At 43.3% G+C, this 22,685-nt stretch overlaps 1 protein-coding gene across 1 annotated transcript in view; it reads left to right on the top strand.

Moving 5' to 3' along the window:
• The first annotated feature begins 4,155 nt into the window (after window positions 1-4,155).
• BPIFB2 (BPI fold containing family B member 2) overlaps window positions 4,156-22,685 on the top strand; it is a 34,756-nt gene continuing 16,226 nt past the window's right edge. Inside the window, exons 1-6 of the mRNA XM_069752267.1 lie at window positions 4,156-4,227; window positions 6,605-6,736; window positions 14,102-14,252; window positions 16,823-16,927; window positions 20,346-20,495; window positions 21,540-21,600. Of these exons, the coding sequence (XP_069608368.1) occupies window positions 6,631-6,736; window positions 14,102-14,252; window positions 16,823-16,927; window positions 20,346-20,495; window positions 21,540-21,600 (573 nt within the window). The 5' untranslated portion in view covers window positions 4,156-4,227; window positions 6,605-6,630. The remainder of the gene's footprint in view (window positions 4,228-6,604; window positions 6,737-14,101; window positions 14,253-16,822; window positions 16,928-20,345; window positions 20,496-21,539; window positions 21,601-22,685) is intronic.

Below are 22,685 nucleotides of genomic sequence, written 5' to 3'. Positions count from 1 at the left end.
AAAGGAGGGCAACAAAATTAATAAAGGGGATGGGAGAACTACAATACCCAGATAGATTAGCGAAATTAGGATTATTTAGTCTAGAAAAAAGACGACTGAGGGGCGATCTAATAACCATGTATAAGTATATAAGGGGACAATACAAATATCTCGCTGAGGATCTGTTTATACCAAGGAAGGTGACGGGCACAAGGGGGCATTCTTTGCGTCTGGAGGAGAGAAGGTTTTTCCACCAACATAGAAGAGGATTCTTTACTGTTAGGGCAGTGAGAATCTGGAATTGCTTGCCTGAGGAGGTGGTGATGGCGAACTCAGTCGAGGGGTTCAAGAGAGGCCTGGATGTCTTCCTGGAGCAGAACAATATTGTATCATACAATTATTAGGTTCTGTAGAAGGACGTAGATCTGGGGATTTATTATGATGGAATATAGGCTGAACTGGATGGACAAATGTCTTTTTTCGGCCTTACTAACTATGTTACTATGTTACTATGTTACACTGTCACCTGTTCCAGCTTCCAGCCCACAGATATATTTAACATGGACAATACTGCTCTGACTTCCAGGCTGTTGATCTCTTGAACATGCTCAGGCATAATGGTCACATACACCAATGCAGATTCTCTGGACACCTCACGTATTCTAACAACACTATTTGTGCTTGGTGCCAATTCACTTCTCTTATAGGCACCTACTTTTATCACCATTTTATCACAGTTATGGAGCAACATTCCCGTGACACAACAGACACACCTGTCAAGCTCTTCATGGATATATGTTGATGCTTGGAAACTGCCATCTCTGCTGTGAACTTACGAGGTTTACCAAACGTCAGTCCCCAAGGTGGACAACAGTCCAGGGCAGGACACCTAAATGTAAGATATTATGTATACCTTACATGACATTTTATACCATTTCTTACTCTACTTATACTACCAAAAAATTTCAAAACAATGCAATAAAATTTAAAAAGATGCATACAAAGATATAAAATTAATGCAGATCTGTCACCAATCTTCTCAAAACAAACTGCTTGCACTACTTTATAGATCTCTGAGAGCTGATGAGATTGGTATAGTTACTGGAGATGTGGATCGCCCCCCCAAGGGCCGTGGGGTACTCGGTACCGGGTCCTGCGGTTCACAGGGGGATGTCACGGTGGCTGACCGGGTCTGTGGCCCTGGGACGTCTGTGTAAAGTGGGGAAAGGTCTTTAAGGTGAATGTTCATGATGCCACCTGTGGTATTCGGTCAGGGTGACCAACGCTGCTTTGAGGGGGTCCGCTGGGGTGATGTTATGGCAGCTAGATGGTATAACTTCCCACAGGTGAAGTATTTCCCCAGGGCTTCCCGGTGTGTAGATGGTGTTATGGTGAATGGCACAGAGAATAACGAGGACACAAGGTTGCAGTCTCTTTACCTTTACTGAAGACTTCAGCATCCACAGTCCAGAGCACCAGATCACAGGGCAGGCAGAGTCCGGCGGTTTGGAGGCAAGTCCAGAGTCCCCTTGTCCAGGTGGAAATCAATAGCTTTCCCTTGCGCTGTGGTGGTGTAGTCCCTTACTGCATAAGCTTCAAATAAGGGTCTCACAGATGTGGTGTCTCTCTCTCTGTCCCCGTAGTCAGATAGGACAAAACTCGTATGGTGGCTTGAGGCTGTTTATAGGGACTCTAGCACACCCCAGCCTCTGAGGGGTGCCACCGTGCCTCCTGGATGTAGGTGCGGACAGGTAACCTGCAATTAGCTGTCCTGCCGGTCTCTGGAGTAAAGGTTCTTACTCCCTCGGTGTTCCGGCTACTGGGATTCTGCGCCTCAGAAGGAGGCAGCCGGAGCAGGGCTGGTCCCCTTTTGGTATCCTCTCCTTTGCTTTGCATTCCTTGCATGCTCGCTGCAATACAATTCTGCCTTCAATGTCTCTTTCTGGGAGCTGCAGCTCTGAGGGCATTCACAGCTCCTTTAACCTTCTATCCTCCTCAGACTCTGGTCTGAAACTGAACTGAGCTGAGCTTTGCCAGCAACTGACTGCTGTCTGGAACTGACTGACTTTCCCTACAGACTACCAGTTATATATATAAATGGGGAGTGACCTAATAAATAGGAGCAGAAGCTCCCCCTGGTGGCCTGGAGTGTGAAATGTGTTGCATGTTTGTGATACCTGGATGCAGTTATCCTTCTTTGCCTCCAAATGTAGCATCACTCTCCCCGAGAGGAAAGCAATACCACTGCGACAACCAGGACCCTGGGACACCACAGATAAATTGATCAATATGAGGAGGATCTAACTAGAAACATGTTTCCTAAAAAATCCATGGTTTCATGAGGGGTCCTCTCTCTCTCCTGTAGAGTGTAAGCTCTAATGATCAATGGGGTTCTCTTTTTCAGCTCTAAAATGTAAGCTCTTATAATCAGTTGGGTTCTCTCTTGCCTTTCCTCAACATATACTTTAAAAGAAATTGCAAGTTTTCTGGAATTGAGATTTGCACAAATCAAATTTTGTGGGAAACACGGAGATTACTTACTGGTAAAGTGTTTTTTCGTAACTCATGATGGCACCACGAGAGAGGGGATCCACCCTTCAAAGAAAGGAAACCTTCATGATAAAAAGGGCGGCTCCTCTCTCCGCATCAGCTGGTTTACAGGGCACGAGAGGAAACTCCCAGGTTAGTGTACACACATAAATCATATACTTCTTTTCACATTCCTTCTTGACCCCCAACACCCAAAGGGAGTGAATGAACAAAAAACAAAGACTCACCGAGCCAAAAAGAGTGATTAGGTAGGGAGGGAATATACGGGTGCTGTCATAGTTTATGAAAAATCATATTACGGAGACTTAAATTCTTAGTAAGGGACCACAGCCTGTAGAACCCTTCTCCCAAATGTAAGGTCAGAGGAGGCCAATAGATCCAGCCTGTAGTGCCTAAAAAAGGTGGATGGAGATGACCATGTGGCCACCTTACAAATCTGGTTGATGGAGGCATCTGCTTTCTCTACCCAGGATGACGCCACAGGTCCTGTGTAATGGGCATTTATACCTTCAGGAATGGCCCAGCCTGCCCTAGCATAAGCTATCTTGATGGCCTCCCTAACCTATCTCTCTAAGGACCACAGCAGACCCCCATCTGCCCACCTTGACAGCCCCAGGCCCAGGCATCCTCTTGAGATAATTTCACCTGGAGCACTAATGTGCTCCTGGGCAGCACAGTCAACAAGCGTCAGCACACACTCGCTCAGGGAGGGTACCCATATGGGGACCTCCATGGCACTACTGGTACCTGGTGACAGCCGCAGCAGACCAATGCCTGCCAAAAACCCTGACCATCCCAGGCCCAGGCATCTTCTTCAGTCTTAAATCTTCACCGCTAATTTTACTGACAGGAAACCAACTGATGCAGAAAGAGGAGCCGCCTTTTTATCTTGAAGGTTTTCTGTCCTTAAAAGGCGGATCCCCTGCCTCATGGTGCTGTCATGGGTGATTGAAAAAATGTGATCACCAGTAAATAAAATCTTAAAAGATCAGCCCATCCTTAATTGTGACCTTTAAAGATCCAAGTCAGAATGGTTGTGCATACTGTTATAAAATGTTTGTTTTAATTATCAGGTAACAAAACGTTCAAAAAATATTTTACAACAATTTTGTAATATATTTTCAAAGCAAGTACACCAGCTTTAACAGATAACCAGCTGTAATTGTAACAAGTTATCTAATGTATGCAGCTCATTTTCTGAAATCGGGTGACAAATACCCATTATATTTGAGAAATAGTTACCTACGTTACAAGCATGGCAAAAAATGGCAGAAAGTTATAATCAACTGCAATCTGCTTTGCAATCGAATGCAAAATAATGGAATGCATGTTTTTTTTCACAAGTTTTTTAACAAAACATTCCAGAAAAATCTATCTTCTAATATATATTATATAAAATTGTCACTTGGCGTCTGTAGACTGCAGCAGTACAGGTACCTGACAACTTTAAGACGTTATGAGAAACATAAAGTTGGCATCAATTTCATTTGCTATCGACTAAATACATATTAAATGTTTACAAAGCTACACCCAGACATAAATCTTGGTTTATAGTAAGCCTTTTTTTTTTTTTTACATATTTACTTTCTATGTCAATACTTCTTCAACCACTTATAAATTCCCATTTTGTTCGATCTCAGCTACAAAGCTACAATTAGTAGCTAGAAGGAGGTTCTGATTCTGGGCAACCATATACAGGTAAAGAAATATCCTTAAGGTTTGATATTGTAGTTTGCTTTAAAAAAGAAAAATCTTATTAAAAATTTAAAGTTAACGTAATTAAAAAAATACTTAATTTCGAAAATATAAGGAAAGAGTAGATTCGACTCTTGAGGACTGATAGTACTGGAAATGTGTAGATGACCATGTAAAGTCCAGCTTTGCATCTACATTTTTTAATGTCTCAAGTTAAAGTAAAATTAAACGTTGCAATAGGTCTTTTAAAAAAATCCTATTGTTTTCTTTCTGAATCTCTGCAGACTATGCATCCACATGATGACAGACAAAACATATTCGGTGCAGTGTTTCTGCAAGTTCATTCTTTCTTCTTTGTTGCCACCTGTGTATCACCAACCATACATTTAGGCTATGTGCACATGTACAGGTTTTTTTGCGTTTTTTTTTTGCGGTTTTTCGCGCTAAAAACACTATAAAAGCTCCTTAAAAACGCATACATTTTGCATTCTATCATTTAGAATGCATTCTGCATGTTTTGTGCACATGGATGCGTTTTTTTCCGCGAAAAAAACGCATCGCGGTAAAAAAATGAGCATGTTCATTATTTTTTGCGGATTTTCTGCGTTTTTCCCGCAATTCTGTGCATTTGGGAAAAAACGCACAATAAACGCACCAAAAACGCATCAAAAACGCGTCAAAAACGCGTCATAGTTGCGGTAAAATCGCGGTAAAAACGCATGCGGATTTCTGGCAGAAATGTTCCTGACGTGTGCACATACCTTTAATGTGTTAGTTAGAAGTAGCAGACAGAAGAAAATATGACTTCGAGATCAGACTACAGTTTGTTTGCTGCCTGCCACTGTGGAGATGCATAGTCTGCAGAGGAGCGGCAGAAACACAGCAATCGAAAATGTTTGCCGAAGCACTCCCGTTAAGTGTTTCACTCTTTAATTGTGTGCATATGCGTGTAATGCGGTGTGAGTGTATTAATATACTCACCTACCGCTGCTCTATCCTGGTGTCCAGTCCTCTTCTCAGTGACATCACCCCTCTGTAGACTCTCCAGGTCACACTGCGCTCTGCATGACCCAGAAGTGGCTTTTACAATGTAAGTCTGTTGAACATCACCACAAGGCTCCATAGGCTTCCTTGTAAAAGAGACTTCTAGCTCATGCATAGAGCTGGATATTCACATTTGTGGTGACATCACTGAGAAGAGGAGCAGAACGGCCCTGGACAATGGAGAGAGCAGCTTTAGGCGAGTATATTAACACTTACGCACTACATGCACATTTACACACATTTAATGAATAAAACATTTAATGGGAGTTCTCCTTTAATTAATGGGAATATGTCACCAGTTTTCTTTCTATGTAATCTCAGAGCACCATGAAGAGAAGGAAGAGACCCTGATTACAGTGATATGTCACTTACTATGCTGTGTTTTGTGTTTCAATAGAAGCAGTGTTTCATGAGCAGGAGATTATAACTACAGTTCAATCAGATCCCCAGCATTGATTAGCAGCTCTCTGTCACTATATAATGTACACAGAATGCTGCTAATCAGTGGTGAGGGCCAGGTTACAAAGGGCTCAACATCTCAACAGAGAAAGCTGTGATTCTATCACAACTGCTGATTCCATGACGCATACCTGAAATCGGGGTCTCAGTTCCTACATAATGCTGCTGTCTGATTACAAAGGAAAACTCTGCTGCCAGATTCCTTTTAAAAGCATTCTGTCACCAGGTTGTTACTAACACCTTTTGAGAACAGCATGATGTAGGGACAGAGATCCATATTCCACCTATGTGTCACTTACTGGGCTGCCTGCTGTTATTTTGATAAAATAACTATTTTATCTGCTGCAGATCTACCAGTTATCTGAATGTTGAGCCATGTATAAACCTGCCTCACCACTGATTGACAGCTTTCTGCGTGCACTATGCCTAGGCAGAAAACTGACAACCAAAGGTGGAGTGGAGTTATACAGAACTCATGATTATGGAGGACCACATTGCAGCATATTTACTAGTCCTCTACTAATAGTCTCCTTCTGAAAATGCAGTGTTTTAGCAATACTACAGCAATCAACCCAGTAAGTGACACATCACTGTAATCATGGTCTCTGTCTCTACATTATGCTGCTCTCAGATTGGGAGGCAAACACCTTTTAAGTCCCATTGCATAGTTCCTTTTTATTTACACTGTATTTGAGCAGATACGGAAAAAAGGGTACATAGACCTTAATGGCGGTTGCTCTGTATCCAGACGAGTGGTTATCCCATCTGAACACATGACAAATGAATTATGTAAACTCAATGCAAGTTGTGTTATACATTTATTACAATGGAACTGTGCAGCTCAGTAATCATATTTTTAATTCTTGCTTTTCTCAAGGCAAAAGAGATCTCACAGTAGAAAACATGAAGCTACTTTTCATAACCGCGCTGCTGATAGTATGGATCCCTCCAATGAAAAGTACACATTGTAAAACAGTTGTCCGTGTAAAGCAAGAAGCCATGCAGTATGGTGGGTAGCACTTGTCCGTTTGTAAAATTAATAGCACATATAAGCATATGCCAAAAAGGTTGCACTCTATCGTGCTAAAGCATGTCAATGTGAAATATATGAAACATAAATAGCAATACGGCTTCTGAATATTAGGAAAAAAATGCTTTGCACATAATTTGGCCAAATCATGCCTGCCCATCAACCAATGTCAAGGTGGTCTCAAAAAACTGATGGGTCCCTACGTATCAATATGAATACCTCTCTTAGGCTGCCGTCACATTAGCAGTATTTGGTCAGTATTTTACCTCAGTATTTGTAAGCCAAAACCAGGAGTGGAACAATTAGAGGAAAAGTATAATAGAAACTTATGCATCACTTCTGTGACCTGTTATAGCTAGGAGGAGCAGGGAGAAGCCTGTGTAGACCTGTCTCTGTGACCTGATATAGTTAGGAGGAGCAGGGAGAAGCCAGTGTAGACCTGTCTCTGTGACCTGTTATAGTTAGGAGGAGCAGGGAGAAGCCAGTGTAGACCTGCCTCTGTGACCTGTTATGAGAGAGTGCCAGGGCCGTAGTCATGGCCAAGGACTCCGGGGCATCTGTGCCCTGGATTCCCATCACATGAAAATAATGTCCATTACTTGTCATACCTGTGGATCCGCTTTCTGCGCCGTTAGGGTCTTCTCTGCTCTGCTGCAGGCTTCCTTTAGACGGTTTTGCACAGATTTAGACACAGCCCATTTCAACTTTCAAATGAACAACTTTACTATTTTCTTGATGCAGCACATCCATATTCTTCACAGCATTTACAAAAGGTTTCACATTGCACATCTCTTCTTTCTCTGCACTTCTGTCACACAACACGTACCTGGGTCGGACTCACATGGTTCCTCAGCGTCCTCCCTGTTTAGCTCTGCTACAGTTAGACCTTCCTTAGTCTGTTTTATACCACCAGACATGAGAGTATCAGCCTTCAAAGTAGGTTGCCACATGGCGAGCTACCTGCCCATCTGTACTGTCTCATGGAACCCTCAACCATTTCACCCTGGATCTGAGAGCATCGGCCAATACGATGAGCTGCCACTGAGCCCCTAGTCTGGGTTTATGGACTAGGGGCTCAGCGGGTAAAATTGGAGACTGCCCGCTGCCGCCTGAAAATGGATTGCTAACTCTGTTCCCCATCTGAGGACCCTACACCGGCCGTTGGTGGTACTACTGCTCCCATCGGACTGCAGACTAAGGACCCCACCAGGAGTTACGATAAGGGTTGTTCGAAACTGAGACTGTTGCACTCATTTTGCTTATTACTTTTAACCCTTGTGGTTTCAATAACTCTTTTCTATTATTAACTCCCTGCGAAGAGATTACTTCAACTTTTACTGTAAAAAAATAAATAGTATTGTTATATTGCACTGCTCTGCAATCCCTGCATACTGCATCTCAGCAACTGCTTAAATTTGACGAAGTTGGCAAAGTGCAGTCCACGAACACAGAGGCAGCAGACCAGACAGTTATGGGTGCCGCAAGGGTCAGCTCACCTCTGGGGGCCATGTTCAGCAATCTCCCGAAGTTTACAGGGAGTAATTCACTGTTGTGGGACTGGATTGAGCGGGTTAAACGCATGTTGCGAATGCATCCAATTACCCCCGCTATGCAAGTAGAGATTAGTGTGATGGCCATAGATGGGAAGGATAGATGTTCTGTATTGTTTCGGCTCTCTCATGAACGGCACACCTTTACTAAAGTGTTACAAATTTTGGAAGAGATGCATGGGGATCCCACTGACATTGGAGAGTTGCGGATGCAAATATTTAGCCATGTTCAGAGAGAGGGCGAAACAGTGACGCATTGTATGAATGCGCTATAAGAGGTGCACGAGGCGATCGCTAAGCATGATAATGTGGGTGTGGGGCTTCCTGATGTGATTTTGAGGGACCATCTTGGATGCGCTGCGGGAGCGCCTACATGCCGACCCACGCATGATGTTTCTGGAGATTTGGACAGATGTGCAAGAGCAAGAACAGGAGACTGCAGTCTCGGCAGGGATGGGTAGGAGTAGTGGAGTACTCATCTCGCCCACAGATGAGCCAGGATGGGCCAGAGAAATTCGGAAAGAAATACAGGAAATGTGAGAAGAGTGGTCTGGCCACAGGATAGACCCTGCCATGGCTCCCTATCTGTCCGGAGACAGAAGTGACCCCGAGTTCCACTTGCCCATTGTATTCTGCCAGGAAAGGGAAAAAGCCCGGGCAAGGAGACATCCGACTTGTTTCAAGTGTGGGTACGTTGGACACTATGCTCGTGGCTGTCCAAGACGAGGGCAGCCTCTTATTCGGCAGCCGTTAAACTAGTGGGCTCTGTGGCTGGTGGACACCGCCCAGAGCCTGAAAGGCCAGGGAAAAGAGAATCCAGTTCTGTAAGTCTAATTTCTGTGAGTCCCCTTCTATGGGCTAAAATGATTGTTCAAGCTGTCTACTGCCTAGTTGACATCGGTTCCCAGGTGACCCCCATGCTGGAAGCATATTTCAGACACTATTTCCTTGAGGTGACACAGCCAGAGTAGGGCCCAGTGATCAAGCTGACCGTGGCCAAACAGTTGCCCAGTCCGGTCGCAGGGGTGGTCTGGATGCAAATTACAGTGTGCGGCAAAAATGTGGGCTGGAAAGGAGTCATGTTGACCACCGGAGAAAACAGCAATGGCTCCCCAGTGGCTCAGGGAATGTATGTGCTAAAAGAGCTGGGAACCCTCCTGATCAGCAAGTCCCCGGATGCTTTTCTGGACTGGTGGATCCCTCGATCCCCTCAGAGGAAGGTGTTTCAACAGTTGATACGGGTTGCCCAGGCCCAAGAAACGGCGAGTGAAGGAAAAGTGTTAGTTCCTGCAGCTGCTGAATTCATCCTTCCGCCTGGCCAGACTGTGCTCACATTGCCTGTACGAGCTTGTATGCCCCTTGAAGGGGTAGAAGTCTAGATAGAACCAATCCTCATGGACCAGGTACCTTTGGGGCTCCTCATTGCCCAGACATTAGCCGTTGTCCACGATGGTAACGTTGTGATGCGATGCATCAACCTGGGGGAGGATAATCTGACTCTCCCACCCAAGAGTGAAGTAGCTCAGGTGCTGGGAATGCCAGAAGAATTGATACCAACGGAGGCAGTCCAGTTGGCAGTGAAGCAGGGAGACCCAAGAACTGTAGCTATCACCCTGCCCCCAGAACACCCGCCTGGAAGCACAAAGGAGGGGTGCCAAATTCTGGAGCAAATGCAGGCCAAATTGTCAGGACTCTCACCGCAGCAGGTGCAACAGGTGGAAGCTGTACTGGAACATGATCAGGATGTCTTTTCCCATAATGAGGATGACTTAGGGTGCACTACAGCCATAACCCATGAGATACCCACAGGAAGTGCAGCTCCGATCCGGGAGAGGTACCAACAGATACCATCTCAAATGTACAAAGAAGTGAAAAAAATGCTGGCACACATGTTGCAGAGTGGAGTCATAAGGGAGAGCCAGAGCCTTTGGGCAGCACTCTTATCCTTTACCCTAAATTGAAAAGTCGCTCTTGGCCTTGGGAAAGGCAAAGTACTTCTCATCCCTGGATTTGGCCAGTGGATACTGGCATGTGCCCGTGGCCGAACATGAACGGCCAAAGACAGAGCTGATACTGCGCATGGAATTGTTTGAATATGACCGGATGCCCTTTGGTCTGACTAACTCTTCTGGGACGCTCCAGCAATTGATGAAAAGGTGTCTGGGGATCTGAAGTTTGAAGCCACGCTTATTTACTTGGACAACATCATTGTCTATGCAGCCACCTTTGAAGAACACCTCTGGCGGCTGGATCAAGTGTTGAGTCGTCTACAGAAGCATGGCCTGAAGGCAAAGTCCCCAAAATGTAATCTCTTCCATAAGCAGATCAAGGGACACATTGTATCTGCTGAAGGAGTGAGACCAGCACGTGAGAAGATAGCGGCGTTGCAGGACTGGCCTATCCCGAAGATAGTGAAGGATGTCCGAGCCTTTCTGGGCCTGACTGGGTACTGCTGGAGGTTTGTGAAGAATCGGATTATCCAGTGGTGAAGTAGCCAGGAAGAAGCCTTTCGAGCACTGAAGATGGCCTTGACTGAGGCTCCCATACTCGCTTACGCTGACTTCTCACAGCCCCTCATTCTTCACTTGGATGGAAGCCTGCATAGACTGGGGGCCGTGCTGTCGCAGATGCAGAATGGGAAAGAATGAGTAATCGCCTACGCGAGCCGGTCCCTCCACGACCCAGAATGAAACCCCGACAATTACAGCTCATTTAAGTTGGAACTTCTGGTGTTAGTGTGGGCGATGACTGAGAAGTTTGCCAAATACCTGTCTGGATCTGAGGTCCTACTACATACCGACAACAACCTCTTAGCTCACTTAGAAAATGCAAAACTGGGGGCCTTGGAGCAACGGTGGGTGGCCCGCATTGCAAAGTACCGGTAAAAGAGTGCATATCGAGCTGGAGCTGAGAACACACATGCTGATGCTCTGTCAAGAGCGACCCATGAGCGATCTGAACGTGACCGGGATGAATAGTTGGAAGCCGAAGATTTTCCTGGTTTCCGGGACCTCGCCAGGTCATTGACGGCGACTCAGGCAGAGATCAGAGAGGCATCTGGAGAGCAGGTACTGGGGCAATCTAGGGATGACTGAGTGCGACTCCAGCAGAAAGATAAGGAACTCATGCAGCTGAGACAGTGGGTGGCCCTGAAGCAACTCCCAGACAGTCAGACAGAATCTGCAGAGTCCCTGGGGACAGAACGTCTCTAAAGGTACTGTCACACTAGACGATATCGCTAGCGATCCGTGACGTTGCAGCGTCCTCGCTAGCGATATCGTCCAGTGTGACAGGCAGCAGCGATCAGGCCCCTGCTGGGAGATCGCTGGTCGGGGAAGAAAGTCCAGAACTTTATTTCGTCGCTGGACTCCCCGTAGACATCGCTGAATCGGTGTGTGTGACACCGATTCAGCGATGTCTTCACTGGTAACCAGGGTAAACATCGGGTAACTAAGCGCAGGGCCGCGCTTAGTAACCCGATGTTTACCCTGGTTACCAGCGTAAAAAAACAAACAGTACATACTTACATTCAGCTGTCTGTCCCTTGCCGTCTGGTTCCTGCACTGACTGCTGGCCGTAAAGTGAAAGCAGAGCACAGCCACAGCGGTGAGTCACCGCTGTGTGACTCACCGCTGTGCTGTGCTTTCACTTTCACTTTACGGCCAGCAGTCAGTGCAGGAACCAGACGGCAAGGGACAGACAGCTGAATGTAAGTATGTACTGTTTGTTTTTTTACGCTGGTAACCAGGGTAAACATCGGGTTACTAAGCGCGGCCCTGCGCTTAGTTACCCGATGTTTACCCTGGTTACCGGGGACCTCGGGATCGTTGGTCGCTGGAGAGCTGTCTGTGTGACAGCTCTCCAGCGACCAAACAGCGACGCTGCAGCGATCCGGATCGTTGTCGGTATCGCTGCAGCGTCGCTAAGTGTGACGGTACCTTAAGGCAGTGGGAAAGACTTCAGCTGATTGATGGCCTGCTGTATCGATGAGTACAGTTGGAGAGAGAGTTGAGAGTCACCAACAAGTGGTGCTTTCGGAGAAGTTGATCCCAATCGTGGCTACAGAGGCCCATGAGAGAGGGGCTCACTTTGGTCCAGAGAACACGTTCCAGTGGCCGTAGAAGCTGGTTTATCGCCCCTGTTAAACGTAGCAGTAGAAGAGGCCTGCCAGCAATGTTGAAGCTGTGAACTAGCCAAACCTCTGGAGCAGAGAACCCCAACACAGACCATCATGACTTCTGCCCCCTTATAGCTGTTGATGATCGACTTCTTGATCGTGGTCCCGGCCCATCTCGGGTATGAACATTGTCTGGTGATGACCGACCACTTCACCAAGTTCGCTGTGGTGATGCCAACTCGGGATCAGACTGGTGATAAAGCGGTGCAGGCTATCTGTTATAACTTCAGTAGGGTGTTCGGTTGCCCGAAGAGGATTCATTCTGACCAAGGTGCTTGTTTTCAAGGTCAAGTGATGAAGAAGTTACATCGCCTGTACAAAATAGAAAAGTCAAGAACGACACCCTATCATCCCCAGGGGAATGGAGCTTGTGAATGCCTCTCTCTGTGACCTGTCATAGTTAGGAGGAGTAGGGAGAAGCCAGTGAAGACCAGTATCTGTGACTTGTCATCCTTGTCACCTCATCCCCAGCCACTGTTATAAAAATTGCATTCTCTAAAATGTAAAGAGTTTCCGAGTAAAACATACAGTTCTGCAATAATGGACCTGTTAGCTGGATTGTGCTGTCTAATTTTGGGCAGCACGAATCAGTTGACAGGTTCCCTTTAAGGGCCATTAAACTCCTAAACTACAAATTCTGAGGGGGATCTCAAAATTTTCAGGGATGATTCCCTAGTAACGTTCTCATTCTGTCTGAAAAATGTCTTTGTGTTTGGACAGAATGAGAAGATTTCAGCTGTTCAGTGGCCTATGATTGGCTATCACGTGATGCTCCCCAGCTGTTGATGCCAGACCATCAGGGGATAAAGTAGCTAGTGCAGAAGAGTTACACCCATCTTGGAAACTAGAATATTTTATTTATTTTTTATTAACCCACACTGGGCTATTTGAGAATAATTTTTAAAGTAGAGGAAATCCACTTTTAACCGTGGTTACCAAGTTATCTACTGCTGATAAAGATAAGGAGGGCTGTCCAGGATTAGAGAAACATGCCTGCTTCTCTCCAAAAACACCGGTATATATCCATGTCTTATATCTAATATTACTGAAGTAAATGGGGCCAAGGTACAATAACTGACACAATCTATGGACATGTTTAACACTGTTTCTGGCCTGTTTTTCTGTTTAATGAGGCTGGTGATCAACATGTTTGTTTATTCCCTTACCCCACTACCCTAATTGATAACATTTATAGGGAACCTGATGCGGGGATCTTCATGAGGCTTTTGGTCATCCTGATACTGTTCATAGTTGTTCTTTTCACTATTCTTCAAAGGTCTGAAGAATCAGTTCTTAAATGTTAAATAGGTAGTCCATTGCTGTAATTCACCATGACTATAATGGACAGGCCCTTAATGTAATTAAAGGGGTTTTCCCACTAAATATACCTAGCTTTTTTCCGTAGGACAGATGATGAATGTGTGATCCCATGCACATTACTAAACCATCCCCAAAAGGGTTTCAGGGACACCCATTCTTACAATTGATTCAACCCCAGCGATTTACCCTAACAATAACAGGGGGTGATAAATGTACTTGTTGGAAAAATCCATACTAACACTATTCTGATGTAATTGTTTTTAGGGTATAATAAACCTTTTTTTTTCTTGTTTACAGCTTGTCAGACCCAAAGAAGATCTTTCCAAAATGCATTTGGACTCATACCAATTCCATCACTTATAGAGAAGAAAGAGACAGGACTGTTTGGAAATGGAGGCCTACTTGGCATTGGACAATCACTTGTAGGCAATGTCCTTAACCTAGTAGGGTATGTATTATATGTATTTACTGTATACAGTGGGGCAAAAAAGTATTTAGCCAGTCAGCAATAGTGCAAGTTCCACCACTTAAAAAGATGAGAGGCGTCTGTAATTTACATCATAGGTAGACCTCAACTATGGGAGACAAACTGAGAAAAAAAAATCCAGAAAATCACATTGTCTGTTTTTTTAACATTTTATTTGCATATTATGGTGGAAAATAAGTATTTGGTCAGAAACAAAATTTCATCTCAATACTTTGTAATATATCCTTTGTTGGCAATGACAGAGGTCAAATGTTTTCTGTAAGTCTTCACAAGGTTGCCACACACTGTTGTTGGTATGTTGGCCCATTCCTCCATGCAGATCTCCTCTAGAGCAGTGATGTTTTTGGCTTTTTGCTTGGCAACACGGACTTTCAACTCCCTCCAAAGGTTTTCTATAGGGTTGAGATCTGGAGACTGGCTAGGCCACTCCAGGACCTTGAAATGCTTCTTACGAAGCCACTCCTTCGTTGCCCTGGCGGTGTGCTTTGGATCATTGTCATGTTGAAAGACCCAGCCACGTTTCATCTTCAATGCCCTTGCTGATGGAAGGAGGTTTGCACTCAAAATCTCACGATACATGGCCCCATTTATTCTTTCATGTACCCGGATCAGTCGTCCTGGCCCCTTTGCAGAGAAACAGCCCCAAAGCATGATGTTTCCACCACCATGCTTTACAGTAGGTACGGTGTTTGATGGATGCAACTCAGTATTCTTTTTCCTCCAAACACGACAAGTTGTGTTTCTACCAAACAGTTCCAGTTTGGTTTCAGCAGACCATAGGACATTCTCCCAAAACTCCTCTGGATCATCCAAATGCTCTCTAGCAAACTTCAGACGGGCCCGGACATGTACTGGCTTAAGCAGTGGGACACGTCTGGCACTGCAGGATCTGAGTCCATGGTGGCGTAGTGTGTTACTTATGATAGGCCTTGTTACATTGGTCCCAGCTCTCTGCAGTTCATTCACTAGGTCCCCCCGCGTGGTTCTGGGATTTTTGCTCACCGTTCTTGTGATCATTCTGACCCCATGGGGTGGGATTTTGCGTGGAGCCCCAGATCGAGGGAGATTATTAGTGGTCTTGTATGTCTTCCATTTTCTAATTATTGCTCCCACTGTTGATTTCTTCACTCCAAGCTGGTTGGCTATTGCAGATTCAGTCTTCCGAGCCTGGTGCAGGGCTACAATTTTGTTTCTGGTGTCCTTTGACAGCTCTTTGGTCTTCACCATAGTGGAGTTTGGAGTCAGACTGTTTGAGGGTGTGCACAGGTGTCTTTTTATACTGATAACAAGTTTAAACAGGTGCCATTACTACAGGTAATGAGTGGAGGAAAGAGGAGACTCTTAAAGAAGAAGTTACAGGTCTGTGAGAGCCAGAAATCTTGATTGTTTGTTTCTGACCAAATACTTATTTTCCACCATAATATGCAAAAAAAATGATAAAAAAACAGACAATGTGATTTTCTGGATTTTTTTTTCTCAGTTTGTCTCCCATAGTTGAGGTCTACCTATGATGTAAATTACAGACGCCTCTCATCTTTTTAAGTGGTGGAACTTGCACTATTGCTGACTGACTAAATACTTTTTTGCCCCACTGTATCTCCAGATAATTTCATATTAACACAAATTGAATAATGTGTAACGTGCATTAAACAACTTTACTATTTAATGGTAAGTTTGATATGCAGATACTATCAAAGTTATTTTTTAAAATCCGTGATTTGGCGTCAAGCGCTTAAAAAAACAAAAAAAAACCTCATTGCAGGTGGCAAAATGGAGGACCATACTTTGTCTGGCTTTTCATCTTTCATCGTTATAAGATCTCCAGCATTTTGGTCTTGGATGTACAATCCTAGAATTTCACTTACACATTTTTCCCATTGGGAAAAACACCTGGTCTGTCTATGAGAGATACCTTTTGTGGTTCCTGTTTCAGCTGGATCTTAAAAGGAACAGGTCATGTCCTGAAATGTGCCTGGATCAGCTAAAGTCATTGTTCAGTACACAGAGGCTGGTGACTGTAAGCACGCCTAGGTATTTTGATTGACAGCTCATTCTGCACAGATGCGCTGCAGATTGAGCTGTCAAAGTGCCGGGGCATACTGACCGCCGCAGCTCACCATGCTGTGAGTGGTGACTGTAGCTGGTCTGTGCGCTTCTCTATAACTGAAAGCCGGCGGCTCCCTGGAGGAATAAAGTTAATAGTCTACCAGTAGCCGCACTTTCAGTAAGGAGGACGGACATCTTTGGAACGCTGTCATTCTGCAGATTACCCTATATCTACAGGTTCATTGTATTTGGGGACATGACAGGTTTCCTTTAAAGATACATCCTGCATAAAACTAACGCTCTACTGGGCATAACACTGTGTATCAGTTTTGCTCATAAAGTTTCATTAGATGTGAACTGCAACCATATAACATGTCTCCATGCTGTGATTTACAAAAACAACTCATCTATAAAAGTCTTAAAAAAAAGTGGATGATTATTTATTTTATGATTTATCCCTTGTTGAATTTCTCATACAAATACAGGATAAAAATACATAATGTCCAGCTTCCAGAAATCAATGTGAAGTTTATGCCACGTACTGGAGTACAAGTTTCCATAGACACTAATCTACACATCAGTGCAAGACTGTAAGTAGCTAAGCTCCACTATTCATAAAAATCATGTTGATGTTTTATACAATGCTGATACAGGAAAGAAATATATCTTGGTACCGTGTTAGCCAGTGGATAGAAAAATATTTAGAATTGAGAGTCCTCAGTGGTTGATACCTTTTAATGGCTATCTGAAAAGATGGTAATAAATTGCAAGCTTTCGAGACTACACAGGTCTCTTCATCAGGCATAAGAACTGGTCCAATATTTATGGACATAACTTTATCACCCATGGTAATTCTGCTTCATGTCACCTGGCTTATCCATGTTTTTTCTTTCTTTTCTTTGATGTTTTGTGCATAAATATGTGATTCTCCAGAATTTCTTTTAGTCTTTGCCTGATGAAGAGACCTGTGTAGTCTCGAAAGCTTGCAATTTGTTACCATCTTTTCAGTTAACCATTAAAAGGTATCAACCACTGAGGACTCGCAATTCTAAATATTTTTTTATACAATGCTGTAATACACCAAGAATGCAGGAAAATACAACATGTTTTGTCTTGTCAGAACCACCAAGAAGAAGAAAACCAAGGCTGCCCTATTACAGCCAGGTTTCCATGTCAAAAATATAATGCAATGGTGCCGCCTTGTGTTTAATATTACAAATTACATTGACATTTTAATCAGGGATGTAATATAACCTTTTGTGATTTGAGGGCCATATTGTCGTATCGAATCACTCAGTATATACACACAATGCAGTCGTCTCCTGTAATAAGCCGGGCACCTAAACTATGTCCACATTTTATATTAAGCCTATGTAGAAGATATAAACACCTTCAATGGAGAGTTGTGCATGATGTATGCTACTGTTCAGGGACAGGTAACCTATAAAGTACTTTAAAAAAAAAATGTATACTTTTTTACGATGTCCCTCTACAAAGCAAAGTGTAGAAGACCATGCTTTCCAATAAACTGAAAAAAGATGTAAGCCAATGGATACTAACCTTGCAAATGGAAAAGGATACTCTTTTGGGACACTCTGGTCACAACGAGGCCTATAATATTGTTAAAAGTTTGTTGCATGTGTTGAAAAACTCCCCACTTATTCCTCCAACAGATAAAGAGAAGTAAACAGAACATAATCAAGATAGGTTTCCAGCTTTAGATGGATAAAAATGTTTCTATTCAATCTCAGCAAGCAAAGCACTTGATTAAAGTATATTCGCAAATTGTTCACATTTTTACTGTGCAGAAGAGAAGCCTTCTTAATATAATAATTTATAGTTTCTAAGTAAAAATTTTCCCTTTCAATTGCAAAATCAGATTTAAAGAGGTTATCCTGCATTAGGGTTCGAGTCTGCAGTCATTCTGTGTGACTGACTGCAGACTTGTGAATCCTCGCAGCGCACACACTGCGTGCTGTGAAGATTCTCCAGTCCAGTGCCTTTTCAAGCTCTTTGGTGCTGAAACGTTGCTTTTTATGCACGCTTGGCAAATTAAAAGTTTGTTCCCTTTTATTTTATATTTTTACAGTTTGCTTCCTTTTTTTGTTGCATATATACAGTACAGACCAAAAGTTTGGACACACCTTCTCATTTAAAGATTTTTCTGTATTTTCATGAGTATGAAAATTGTACATTCACACTGAAGGCATCAAAACTATGAATTAACACATGTGGAATTATACTTAACAATAAAGCGTGAAACAACTGAAAATATGTCTCATATTCTAGGTTCTTCAAAGTAGTCACCTTTTGCTTTGATGATTGCTTTGCACACTCTTGGCATTCTCTTGATGAGCTTCAAGAGGTAGTCACCGGGAATGGTCTTCCAACAATCTTGAAGGAGTTCCCAGAGATGCTTAGCACTTGTTGGCCCTTTTGCCTTCACTCTGCGGTCCAGCTCACCCCAAACCATCTCGATTGGGTTCAGGTCTGGTGACTGTGGAGGCCAGGTCATCTGGCATAGCACCCCATCACTCTCCTTCTTGGTCAAATAGCCCTTTCACAGCCTGGAGGTGTGTTTGGGGTCATTGTCCTGTTGAAAAATAAATGATGGTCCAACTAAACGCAAACCAGATGGAATAGCATGCCGCTGCAAGATGCTGTGGTAGCCATGCTGGTTCAGTATGCCTTCAATTTTGAATAAATCCCCAACAGTGTCACCAGCAAAGCACCCCCACACCATCACACCTCCTCTTCCATGCTTTACGATGGGAACCAGGCATGTAGAGTCCATCTGTTCACCTTTTCTGCGTCGCACAAAGACACGGTGGTTGGAATCAAAGATCTCAAATTTGTTGTAGAGAAGTGTCTGCTGCTAGAACTCTGTGTGGCATTGACCTGGTCTCTAATCTGACCTGCTGTTAACCTGCGATTTCTGAGGCTGGTGACTCGGATAAACTTATCCTCAGAAGCAGAGGTGACTCTTGGTCTTCCTTTCCTGGGGCGGTCCTCATGTGAGCCAGTTTCTTTGTAGCACTTGATGGTTTTTGCCACTGCACTTGAAGACACTTACAAAGTTTTCCCAACTTTTCGGACTGACTGACCTTCATTTCTTAAAGTAATGATGGCCACTCGTTTTTCTTTGCTTAGCTGCTTTTTTCTTGCCATAATACAAATTCTAACAGTCTATTCAGTAGGACTATCAGCTGTGTATCCACCAGACTTCTGCACAACACAACTGATGGTCCCAACACCATTTATAAGGCAAGAAATCCCACTTATTAAACCTGACAGGGCACACCTGTGAAGTGAAAACCATTCCCGGTGACTATCCCTTGAAGCTCATCAAGAGAATGCCAAGAGTGTGCAAAGCAGTCATCAAAGCAAAAGGTGGCTACTTTGAAGAACCTAGAATATAAGACATAATTTCAGTTGTTTCACACTTTTTTGTTAAGTATATAATTCCACATGTGTTAATTCATAGTTTTGATGCCTTCAGTGTGAATTTACAATTTTCATTGTCATGAAAATACAGAAAAATCTTTAAATGAAAAGGTGTGTCCAAACTTTTGGTCTGTACTGTACATAAGGAGCATCTTGGAGTCTTGGAGAACTAACCATGAATCTTTAGATGTGGGCCACATCCACTCCTTCTGTCTCTTCATGTAATTCTAGAGGAATAATTGAGGTGGGGAGCAATTGGTGGAGACATCTGGTTCCTATCACACCTCTTACATCTCTTAATAATATGTACGTGGTAAACGGGACTTAGGCTTTATTTGATTTCTTGTGTGGTGATAGGTTGGGCATGCTCTATGGGCATGACACATCTGTACAGTGACAAACCTCATCTACTGTAGGCATTTCACAAATTCATTGAGCTGGCAGCCATCTAAACCTAAAAGTTTCCAATAAAAAATACAAACCACCTAAATATATGTCTTACATTATCACTTGTAATATTGTACTACTCTTAGGTATGTTCTTTTTTTTTTTTCATTTTACCAGAGTCGTTGTTGGAGAAATTGCTATCAAAGCAGGAGCTGGAGTAATGGCAGAACTGAAGGTCATGAGGACAGCCAAAGGATTCCCTATTCTTGAAGTTTCTGCTTGCAAGTCTTTATTAGGAGGCATACAGATCACTACAGGAGGAGTACGGTACAGACACCATAGTCTTAAGACAAATTGTTCAAAATTCTCGAGGCTATGTGAGATAAGGGCAGTAGAGTTGGTGAACTGGAGCAGTCTGAATATTTTTTTTCTATGTAGACTGTTTAACGAGGACCTTTCCCTGGATATTTTAATTTTAGCCTTGTATATTCTCCAATTGGTGCTTTTACAATGATTCTATAAGTTTTTCTTTTTCTCTGCGCCCCTCTATTTTAAAGTTAAGCCAGTAAGCAAATTTTAGTTTTAACCAACTGGGTGGATGTTTGCTTTTTCAAATAAATAAAAGGTTGCCCAATTAGAATGTTATAAATTTACATAAAAAAAGATCTTATAGGAAGCTGAGGAGTTTCAGGATGTGCCAAGTTCTGGGGTATAACATTGATGGCCTCTCCATGAGCAGTAAAGACCTGGCCCAAAAACCCCAAACCAAATAACAGAAAGCAGAATAGCACCTTCATTGCAGCACCCTACACAGCGCCATCTTAGTCCATGTGGATGTGGTGCTGGCATTAATAATATTTGCCATGTATCCACTCTCACTGGTTGTCTTTCTAACTCCAACGCCAGCGCCAACTCTCGACCTCACTCTTTATACAGACACTCACTGTAGTAAACCACCTCGGTCAGATACTGCTTTCTATTTTTCCTGCTTTCAGAATATACATTAGAAATAGAATTCATATATATATATATAGAAAGAACTGGCAGATCTTTTATTTCTTCCACGGACTTAGCAAAGGACCAGTGGACATCGATTACATATGGAACAAAGGCGATTACAGCATCTAAATAGGAAAGGGTTCTTTATACTTACAGCAGTCAGACCACTAGAAGTTGTAATGGTAGACACTATATCAGCATTTAAAAAAGTGTTATATGCTTTAATAATAAACATGGCATTGTGGGTTATAAATAATCTAATGATAAATAATTGATAATTAATTCAGTAAAGTTGAACTTGATGGACCTATGTTTTTTCAACGTATATAATTTTCTTTACAGTAATTAACTCATTAGTTTTCTTTTCCCTAGTTTAATTCCAGGAATAGTTGACACAATTAAAGGACATATACAAGCCATTCTAAGTGACAGGGTAAGTGCAGATTACAGTCTGTTTTAATTTTTTGCCTTTAAAGATCTACATGTCTTTGAAAGGAATGTAAATGCATGTAGAAAAGCCGCGGAGACACCATCATGTGTTTCTCAACGCAAGCAATAAATAGCCAGGTCTTTCACTGGGAAGGAACAACCACGGGAAGGGCAGCATCCAAAAGGAAAACCACCTATGCCAAAACATGGTATCCATCCACAGACAGCTGTTTCGGGGTATTTGCCCCTCATCCGTGTGGAGTAGGAAACTGGCTATTAGGAGCAGTGCCTGGTAAAATGACTATAAACATAAGGATGAATGACCTCGGGGAGATCAAAACATCCAACACCGCGGAGACACCATCACGTGTTTCTCAACGCAGTGATCCAGAACACTGTCCCCATCCCTTATGGGAAATATGCAAATGCACCGTGAAGGAACAACCACGGGAAGGGCAGCATCCATAAAGGAATCCACCTACATGCATTTGCATGTTTCCCATAAGGGGTGGGAGCAGTGTTCTGGATCACTGCGTTGAGAAACACGTGATGGTGTCTCCGCGGTGTTGGATGTTTTGATCTCACCGAGATCATTCATCCTTATGTTTATAGTCCTTTTACTAGGCACTGTTCCTAATAGCCAGTTTCCTACTCCACACTGATGAGGGGCAAATACCGTGAAACAGTTGTCTGTGGATGGATACCATGTTTTGGCATAGGTGGTTTTCCTTTTTGGATGCTGCCCTTCCCGTGGTTGTTCCTTCCCGGTGAAAGACCTGGCTATTTATTGCTTGCGTTGAGAAACACGTGATGGTGTCTCCGTGGCTTTTCTACATGCCTTTGCTTATTTCCCATAAGGGATGGGGGCAGTGTTCTGGATCACTGCGTTGAGAAACACGTGATGGTGGCTCCGCGGTGTTGGATGTTTTGATCTCCCCGAGGTCATTCATCCTTATGTTTGAAAGGAATGTAGTCACTATTTTTTTGCTAATTTAAACCATCTACTTTTTCATTGTAGTTTTTTTTCTATTTTCTTGTACATGATTATGGTGACTGGCATCTTACCTGAACTGCTGTTAAAAGCATTCA

The sequence above is a fragment of the Ranitomeya imitator genome, chromosome 2 (genome assembly GCF_032444005.1).
Source record: "Ranitomeya imitator isolate aRanImi1 chromosome 2, aRanImi1.pri, whole genome shotgun sequence".
Taxonomy (NCBI): domain Eukaryota; kingdom Metazoa; phylum Chordata; class Amphibia; order Anura; family Dendrobatidae; genus Ranitomeya; species Ranitomeya imitator.
The sequence above is the reverse complement of the archived record's forward strand: the minus strand, read 5'-3'. Positions and strand labels throughout refer to the sequence as shown.